Here is an 8,677-nt window from a genome sequence, read left to right as displayed (position 1 = left end):
ATTGGCCTCCAGACCTGCAACACTGGGGCGTTTCAAGAACCGTGGCTTGAAGCCTTCATCTCTGCCAAAATGCCAGTTGAGCCTATTTTAGTCCTGAGACTTCCAAGGGCAGGTAGTTCAGATCAGGGGGTGACAGCCACTATCTTGGCTTCTAAACCAACTGAAAATCAGGTAATTTCACTCGGAAGTCGAGGTAGTTGTTAAGAACTTTGGGAGACAACAGCTTAGGACGACATTCTAAACTAAGCTAAGCCACCTCGGAACAGTGCATCGAAGACAATCTAGCGGGGAGGGGGGAGATTTCAGTAAAAGTTATATAGCTTGAAAACAAAAAACCCTTAAGGTCAAGATTCTGCAGCTTTCCAAAGGGGCAAAATCAAGTCACCTGAATGTATCCCCTGCTTCAGAAGAATTTTAGCTTTTCTGTCTTTTAGAAAGCCTCCCTACCCTTGTAAACAGAATTCCAGATAATTCTTAGTAGGAGGATGTCAATCAAAGGAAGTGAATTTCTCTCTCTCTCCCCCCCCCCCTAATATTCCACTCTGAGCCTCCAAGACACTTGCGCAAGGTTTCACATACATCTGCAAGGATGATTCAGATCAACTGAAGGGTTTCAAGAAAGGCCCAGGAAAGTCACGTCATATCTCCCATTGGAATCAGTGGGATTTCCAGAACGATTAACTCTGGATGGATCGTGCCTAGTGAATAAACAGGCAATGCGATCCTTCTTCTCGGATGTTCGATGGGACTTACTCTCAGCTAAGCAGGCACAGAAGTGCAGCCTTAGAGCCCCATCCTGTGCATGTCTACTCAGAAGTACATCCCATTATAGTCAATGGGGCTTACTGCCAGGAAAGTGTGGATAGGGTTGTAGCCTTACTTCCCAATGAGGCGGTAAGAGCAAAACCACTCGAAATGTATTTCATGTATTGAATTGCTATTTCAAAAACTTTGTATTATATATCACGTATTCCCCCCCCCAGGTCTGTTTTTTTTTTCTTTTTACAGCACCACGAGTTCTGCTTTTCCAGGGAAAGATGCCTCTGGACCCCAAGTTCCATTCCCCTCTCAGCCCTCAGCCTAGAATCTCTCCCCCCCACCTCCGGTGCGTTCGCAACAAGCCACATGAAAAAAAAAATGAAGATAATTCGGAAATCTCCAACGAATGTGGAAATGGTCAAGAAAAATTCCAGGCACGTCGCTCCCTAATCCCAATCAAAGTTTCAAAATTGTATTTTCAAGTAAAAACAAGTTTTGAATTCACCACTTCTTAATTCACGCTTGAATAACCTGCCCGGGGCCAAGCGAAGACTTTTGAATGAGCCAAAGGTGACGCAGGACCACTGCTCGTCAGGGCAATGAAAGGCTCTTTTCAGCACATCAGCCATCTCCTTAGGACTGCAGGGGAGGAGCCCTAAACTGATTAGGGAAGGAGTTTACTAGGTGGCTTCCAAGGGGCTGCTTGGCTGTCATGTTTGCATTTAAAGCTACAGACGGACAACAACGATGGCGATAGCAACAACAACAACGACACAGCAGCAGCAGCAGCAGCAGCAGCGGGAAGTGTCTCAGAATCTGCACTCTGGGGCTCATCTACACAGCAACAAGAAGTCACCCTTCCGACTGATTTCTTGGAGGGGGGGAGGGAAAGGGCCGGAAAAGAGAAAAGTTGTCTTCTGATGGTGCACCAGCCCCGGCGACACCCATCCTAAAAGTATTGCCGTGGACCTGAGTGGGAAGTAGATCTCCTGCTCACGCCCACCCACCCCCCCCCCATTCTCAGCCCCGATCCGCAAAACGGTTTCATCACAGGCAACTTTTCAAGTGTGTTCTCAGCCGCTGGAGCGGAGAGAGTCTAGAGAAAAAAGACCTGGGGGTGGGAGGTGCGGGGCTCACACACTTAAGCACAGTTCATCCCATTATATTTTCTCCTCTCCCCAGGACTACTTTCTATAGGTTCAAATCTTCCTTCCCTGGTCGTCCATCAAGGGGCATCAAACATCGCTTCAAAGCTGAGAGCATCAACGATGCCCCGCTCAACCCATCCAAGTGCCCAAGAACAGCTCGTGGGGAGGCACTTGTGCTCAGTTTAGCTCCCCACTCTAGGCCTAAGTACTTAAAAGGAACTCGCACAGGCTTCAATAGGACTTACTGCCAAGTCGTGCCACCTCGGAATCTTGCAACCTCACCTTGTCCTTCAACACACACTCGCTTGGAAGCAAGTCCCATGCAGTTCAGTGGAATTTACTTCCAAGTAAATGTCCATTCAGACAGCTGTTTTGGCTGGAGATTAAAGACTGGTGCACACCTTCTGCACCACCCGAATTAGGTTTTCATGCATTGCAGCCAGAGTAGTCTGATCAGATTTAAGGAGTCTTGCTCTAGAGAAAACTGATGCTGGCCTGAACATTCAAAAAGTCAAAGGAGCTAAATTACATTAAGTGCAAAGGATTGGGTTGGAGCCTCTCTCTCTCTCTCTCTCTCTCTCTCTCTCTCTCTCTCTCTCTCTCTCTCTCTCTCTCGCACACACACACACACACACACACACACACACACACACACACACAAAGAGTCAGACAGTTTTTCTGGATGCTATGGGGAAAAAGAGATTGTAGATATCAACCCATACTTGCCATACAGGAAAAACACCAGCATCGATGAATAGATAAGAAAAAATGGAATACTGTATTTGATTTTTTTTTAGAAAGTTTGTACATATAGATAAACACGCAATAAAGGAAACAGTGGTATAAGCGTCCTACGTGGAGTTTAAGGAGAGACCCCCAAAGCTGCTATTTAAATACTCAAAATGCTTTTGCATAAGAGAACTACAGTGGCACCCTAAGCCTCGTTTCTAGCACTGAGGTCCCTTCTGAAAACCTAGTCCATCACCTCTTGACAGCTAAGTTTGTGGAGGAACTCAAGTCAGGGAAAAAATGTTTTTTGTAAAAAAGGGAGGGAGAGAGAGAGAGAGAGAGAGAGAGAGAGAGAGAGAGAGAGAGAGAGAGAGAGAGAAAGAAAGAAAGAAAGAAAGAAAGAAAGAAAGAAAGAAAGAAAGAAAGAAAGAAAGAAAGAAAGAAAGAAAGAAAGAAAGAAAGAAAGAGGGAGGGGGAGAGAGAAGGGGAGGGAGAGACAGAGAAAGGATGTTTGGAAGAGAAGAGCAAATATCATATACAAGCAATTTTCTACACATATATTACAAACTGGGAAAAATGACCGCATCATTAAGATATACATAATTCATATAAAATTTTGAAATAAAAATAAAAATCTGTTACAGTCATAACTATTCTTTTTCCACATTTATAACCAGTACCCACACAGGCAGTGACAGAAGTGTAGAAAAAAAGGTGCTTACGAAGAAAATGATTGTCTGCTGAACAAAAGAATAAAAATTAAAAATGAAAATAAAAACAACCACAAGGAGGAAGGAGGAGGAGGAGGGGGGAAAGGATCTAATTTAAACCATCTTGGACTTGGGGAAAAAATTACAGACCAAGAGTGACAGAGATTGATAATAACCCAACAAAAAGGCGATAAACATTTGTTATTTCCCTCTTGAAAGAGTTCCTTTAAATTTTTTTAAATGCTTTTTCCCTCTTTTTCATTTTTGTACAAATTCGATCGGCTTTTTCCTTTTTTTTCCCCTGCTAGTCTTTTTTTTCTTTTTGTTCATTTATTATAGAGAATATTATATTTCTCCCCTCCCCCCCTACAAATTGAATCAATATCGTCATGCAAAAACGGGTGAAATGCAGTCCAGGGCGAAGCGCAAACCATGAAATCAAAAGGAGAACAGAAATAAAGAGCTCCAACGTGCTGGTCTCCTACAGAGAATAGCAGGGTCACCTTTCTTTCTGGCTTTCTCAATAATAATATTAATAATAGCGAGTATTATCATTATTATTGTCACTATCATCATCACCCTCATTATTCTAGAATCGTCCCGGCTGCAGAGTCAGCGTCTGTCTGTCCGAGTCTGGGTGTTTCTGAATTCTTTTGTCTGCTAAGGAAGGTCTGGGTTTTGAATGTTTTCTTTGAGAAAGAGAAACGTCTGCAAAGTCTGCCTGCTGATTCTGGCTTGTGTGTCTCAAGCGTGTCCTGAAAGTGGCTTGCTGTGGGTTGCTTATTTTGTTTCCTTGGAGGGCAGGGGCAGCTCGGAGGAAGGGGCTGGCTGGCTGGCTGGGTAGGTGCTCGCTCGCTGCCTGCTCGGGGAAAAGGGTCGGGGGGCTTACTTTGCCTTCCTTCCGCTGACTGACTGACTGATCGCCTTCGGTTTGGTTCCTTTGCGTTATCATACGTCACATTCTGAGTCGCTGGAGGTGACCGAGAGGATGGAGGTGCCCGTCTCGGCTCTTTCAGTCAAGCTGGAGACGCTGGTGGTGGGACTGGCCGCCGTGGACGGAGACTCGGCCGAACTGTGGGTAGGGCAGCCCGGTTCTGACAGCGATCTCATGCCGCTCTGTCCGATCGCCTGGTGCTGGAGCCTACAGGAGGCGGGGAGACAAACCGACAACACAAAGCCTTTCTCAGAAGCGGAGCCGCACAGCCGGAGGGGGTACGGGAGGAAGGCACGGCGCAGCCCGCCCAGGCGCCTCTCTCGCGGCCGCACCGAACGCCGCAGTCCCGCGGGAATCCGGACCGATCGTTCCCGGACAACCCCCACCCTCGGCCTCCAGCACAGCCACGCAGACCCTTCCCTAACGCAGCCTGAGACTCGCTCCAGGCTCGGCTGGCTCACTCCGAAGAATCCCCCTTCCTTCCTTCCTCTCTTTTCTTTCGGCCCTTTTTTTTTCCGCGGCAGCCCCTCTTTCTCTCCCCACCCCCTCCCCACACATCCCACCGCAAGTGTTGCCAGTGGCCTGAGCGAAAAAGAAAGCAAAACCCGGCACAGGCAGGAAGGCTCGTTCGAAGAGCACCGATAAATCCCTGCTTTTCTTCCTAGATTTAAAATATAGCTAGATAATAACTGGAGATAGCTAGATGTACACCTAGAGAGGGATCTGGGGCGGGAGGAGGGGTGGGGGGAGGGAGAGCAATCGCAGGGTAAACAAACAATTCACGCATCATCCACACAAAAACACAGTCGCAGCTACCCCGTGAGGCTTCCCAGATATTATTCAATTCCCAGCTAAGATTTGGGCCTCTTGTCCTTGTCGGTTTCACTGGTGAGGAGCAGGGACTTGTGGGCCTCACTCCAACCTCTGGTCCACCCCACACACTCCCACACCAGACCACAGTGACAGTCCACGACTAGCAACCAGAGTGGAGAGCTACAAAGGATTGTGCGCGAGAGTGGCTGGCCCCAGAGACTTCCTGAGCATTCCACGGGTAAATAATGGTTTCAAAACCCAATTTTTAAACGACAGCAATACTGATAATTAATCATACTAATAATCACAGACACAGTGATGAGACTGTACTACAAGAAAAAAAAAATACAGCGGCATTCTCCTAAACACGGTCGGTCCACCTCTCTATTAATCCGTACTGTCCCCACAACGTATTTCCCAGTGTGTTGGATGTGTGGTGGGTTTCATTTTTCCCATCGCGTTTGGCTACACGGGCTTAAAAGGCAGACAAAAGAAACTGGGCCGCTGTCCCCGAGAAGAGCCACCAACCAGGCGGATCAGTCTGGGTCCAAGACAAATAAGCACAAGCCTGGCCCCCGTGAAAATGATTTGCGGCCCCAGCAGAATGCGGGAAGGATGGGGACTCTCTGGGCCATGCAGCTCAAGAGAAAGGCTTTAGCCACCGGCTCCACCGGGATGTAGAACGCCGCCCGCCTTCCACCCAAAAATAAAGTGGTCAGAATCAATGTCCAGCCTAGAAAAAAGGCCAGATTGCGGGCGAATCGCAATCTTCACCATTACAATCAGGTCAGGTCCAAGAGACACAAGATATCTGGACAATGTGTGGAAAGGCAGCCTGGGGGGGGGGCGCTCCCGGATTCCCGAGAAATTTGGACTTCCACCACCCGCAGTGACCTGATTTTGGAAATATCACGTCTTGGGATCCTCTCCGTTTCTTTACTTGTTTATTCAGCGAGTATTTTTTCCCCCTTCTGGTGTGAGTTGATCTGCCCTCCTCCACTGATAGAATGAAAGGTTGTGTGTGTTTTAAATATTTTCTTCCCGCCCTCCCCTCCCCTTTGGAATTCTGATTAAATTAAACTTTACCAACACGTACTTCATGGGGAAGTTCACCTTTTTTTTTTTTTTTTAAGTGGAAGGATTTGTGGGTCGGATCAGCCCATGCCTTTTGGATTTCTACACTGCGGAGAGGTGGCCCTTTTCAAAACGTGCAAGATCATGTGAAGCCACACCGAGCGGTAAGTAAACAAGTAAATAAGGAGGAAGGGTCAGCGTGCCACAGAACACAATAGAAGTCCCGCTATGGGGCTGCCCAGCACATTCACACACTCCCACATCCAACACACATAAATCAAGCTACGGAGGGAGACCTGAGAACAAGAACGTGGAAGGGGGGGAGAGAAACTACCTTTAAAACCTGTGTAGATGCTCGAGGTTTTTAGTTGGCCCTTCTTTGCTTCCTTGGCAAAAGCCTTTGTTTGGATTTTATAATTAAAAAGAACAATAGAGGCACAGCTGTCTCTTTGTATTATGCTGTTTGTTTAAATTGTTTAGGAGGGAAAGTTGGGCCCAAAGTGGGAAAAAGTTACCAAATTCAGTGTTTGTGGCTCCATTGAAGAAACGCCTCTCTGATCCTCCTTCCAGCATTTGGCTGTTGGCTGGGAGGTTTGTTTGTTTCTTTAAAATGATTTTTCAGTCCATGGCAAAAGGGGGAAGCGAACCCAAGGCATTTGCAAAGCGGAGGAGAAACCCAGTAACAGCAGGTCAAGCCAGAGCCCGGTTCCACTGGAGAATCCGGATTGTCCCCGGTCTCAAGCCATTGGGGTCTCTGGGATGCAAATGGCTACAGTGCAAGCCCTTCGACTTGGCGGTTGTGGGTCCCTGCTTGGAGCAAGCGCGCCCAGACAGGTTCACACGTGTTCCGAGAACCAGAAAGCATCTCACTGGGGAAATAAAGACTTCTCTTTTACAAGGAGACGAGGCGGACGGAGTTTGGGACGAGAATAAAAACTTCTGAGCAGTGCTTCCCCAGTTCCTACGGGACAGGGAAAAAATGGGACGCACAAGCCCCAAATCGCCTGCCTTTGTTGGGAAACCCCTTCGGTTCCAAAGGGACGGTCACTTCCAGGGGAAAAGGGATGCAGACCCTCGACTCTCCAAGGATCCCTTTTGGCTGGTTAATAGATCTGGAGCGCCGTTTCCTGGTCCCCATTGAGTTCAGGGCGGGGGGTGGGTTTCCTGGCCAGACAAGGATCGCAGCCTCGGAAAGGAAGTCGCCCTTGGGAACTCCATCACAGTTCCCCTGGAGGACTCCTTCAGAGTCCCCCTGGGGGACCCTACCACAGCCCAGTGCAGGCTAGACGAGACAGCCCAAGCAAGCCAACCGTGGGGGTCGAGCCTTGCATTCCCCCCCCCCGTTCCACCCGGCTGCCACTGACCTGTTCTTGGCGGCCGCCGCCCGGTCTCTCTGCCGCCGGTTCTTGAACCAGTTGCCCACTTGCGTGGGGGTGAGGCCGGTGGCCTGCGCCAGTTCCCTTTTCTTGCTGGGGTTGGGATAGGGGTCCTGCAGGTACCACTCCCGCAAGAGGCTGCGAGTCCGCTCCTTGAAGCAGTGCGTCTTCTGCTCGCCATCCCAGATGGTCCTGGGCAGGGGGAACTTCTTGCGGACGCGGTACTTGTCGACGGGCCCCAGGGGTCTCCCGCGGAGCTTCTCGGCTTCCTGGTAGTGGGCTTCGAGCCACATGGCCTGCAGCTTGCCGTGCGACTCCTTGGTGAACTTGTGGTTCTCCAGGATGTGGTAGAGATCGCGGAAGTTGCCCGTGTGGAAGGCCACCACCGCCCGGGCGCGCAGGATGGACTCGTGCTTGTTGATGGCCTCGCACGCCCCGGGGGCTACCGGCAGGGACCACAGGAACCGGCCCAGCCTCTCGATGTCCCCCGTCTCCTCCAGCGTCTCGCAGACACTGGCCACTTGCTCCGGGGAGAAGTTGAGCGTGGGCAGCTGGAACATGGACAGTTCTTCCGGGGCTCCTCGCGAGGCGCCTCCTCCGCCGCCCGCCGATCCGGTGCTGCACCCGGTGGCGGCACTGCTGCCCCCGCCGCCGCCGCCGCCGCTGCCCCCGCCGCCTCCTCCAGCTCCGGAGCTGCTGCCGCCGCTGGCCAGAAGGAGCGAGCGGTGGTGGTGGTGCGGGTCGCTGGGGAAGTTCGGCAGAAAGAAGTGGGTGGGATAGAGCTCTAGAGGGGACCTGAACACCATGGGACCCAGCCTGGCGGACGGGGGAGGGCGGGCGGAGAAGCGGGCAGGGGGGCAGGACCGCGGCGGCGGCGGCGGCAGCTGTAGCAGCAGCGGCAGCAGGAGGAAAGGAGCCGGTGCCGGAATCAGGGTGCAGAGAGAGGGAGGCAGGAGGAAGGAGCGGGAGATGAAGAAGAAGGAGGAAGAGGAGAGGAGGAAGAAGAGGAGGAGGAGGGGAGGGCAAGGGGGCTCACGCACCCCACGCGCATCCACACCCGCCCGCGCTCACGCAGCAGCCTCATAGAGCCCCTCATCCAAGCCCCCACCCGCACTCGCTCACACTCACTCCCTC

General features: G+C 50.8%; 1 protein-coding gene across 3 annotated transcripts; it reads right to left on the bottom strand.

The window, feature by feature from the left end:
• Positions 1-4,294: 4,294 nt before the first annotated feature.
• Positions 4,295-8,349, bottom strand: SIX3 (SIX homeobox 3). 3 transcript variants are annotated; one of them, XM_066611808.1, is made up of 3 exons: positions 8,241-8,349; positions 7,532-8,123; positions 4,295-4,487 (listed from the first exon to the last, which is right to left on the bottom strand). In XM_066611808.1, the coding sequence occupies exons 1-3, from the start codon at positions 8,347-8,349 to the stop codon at positions 4,295-4,297; spliced, it is 894 nt and encodes a 297-aa protein (XP_066467905.1). The 3 variants fall into 3 exon arrangements, with proteins under 3 accessions (XP_066467905.1, XP_066467904.1, XP_066467903.1); XM_066611807.1 differs by having other exon boundaries at positions 7,532-8,138; positions 8,247-8,349; XM_066611806.1 differs by having other exon boundaries at positions 7,532-8,349.
• Positions 8,350-8,677: the final 328 nt, after the last annotated feature.

This window comes from Tiliqua scincoides, chromosome 1 (genome assembly GCF_035046505.1).
Source record: "Tiliqua scincoides isolate rTilSci1 chromosome 1, rTilSci1.hap2, whole genome shotgun sequence".
Lineage (NCBI taxonomy): Eukaryota > Metazoa > Chordata > Lepidosauria > Squamata > Scincidae > Tiliqua > Tiliqua scincoides.
This window is presented reverse-complemented; position numbering and strand designations above follow the sequence as displayed.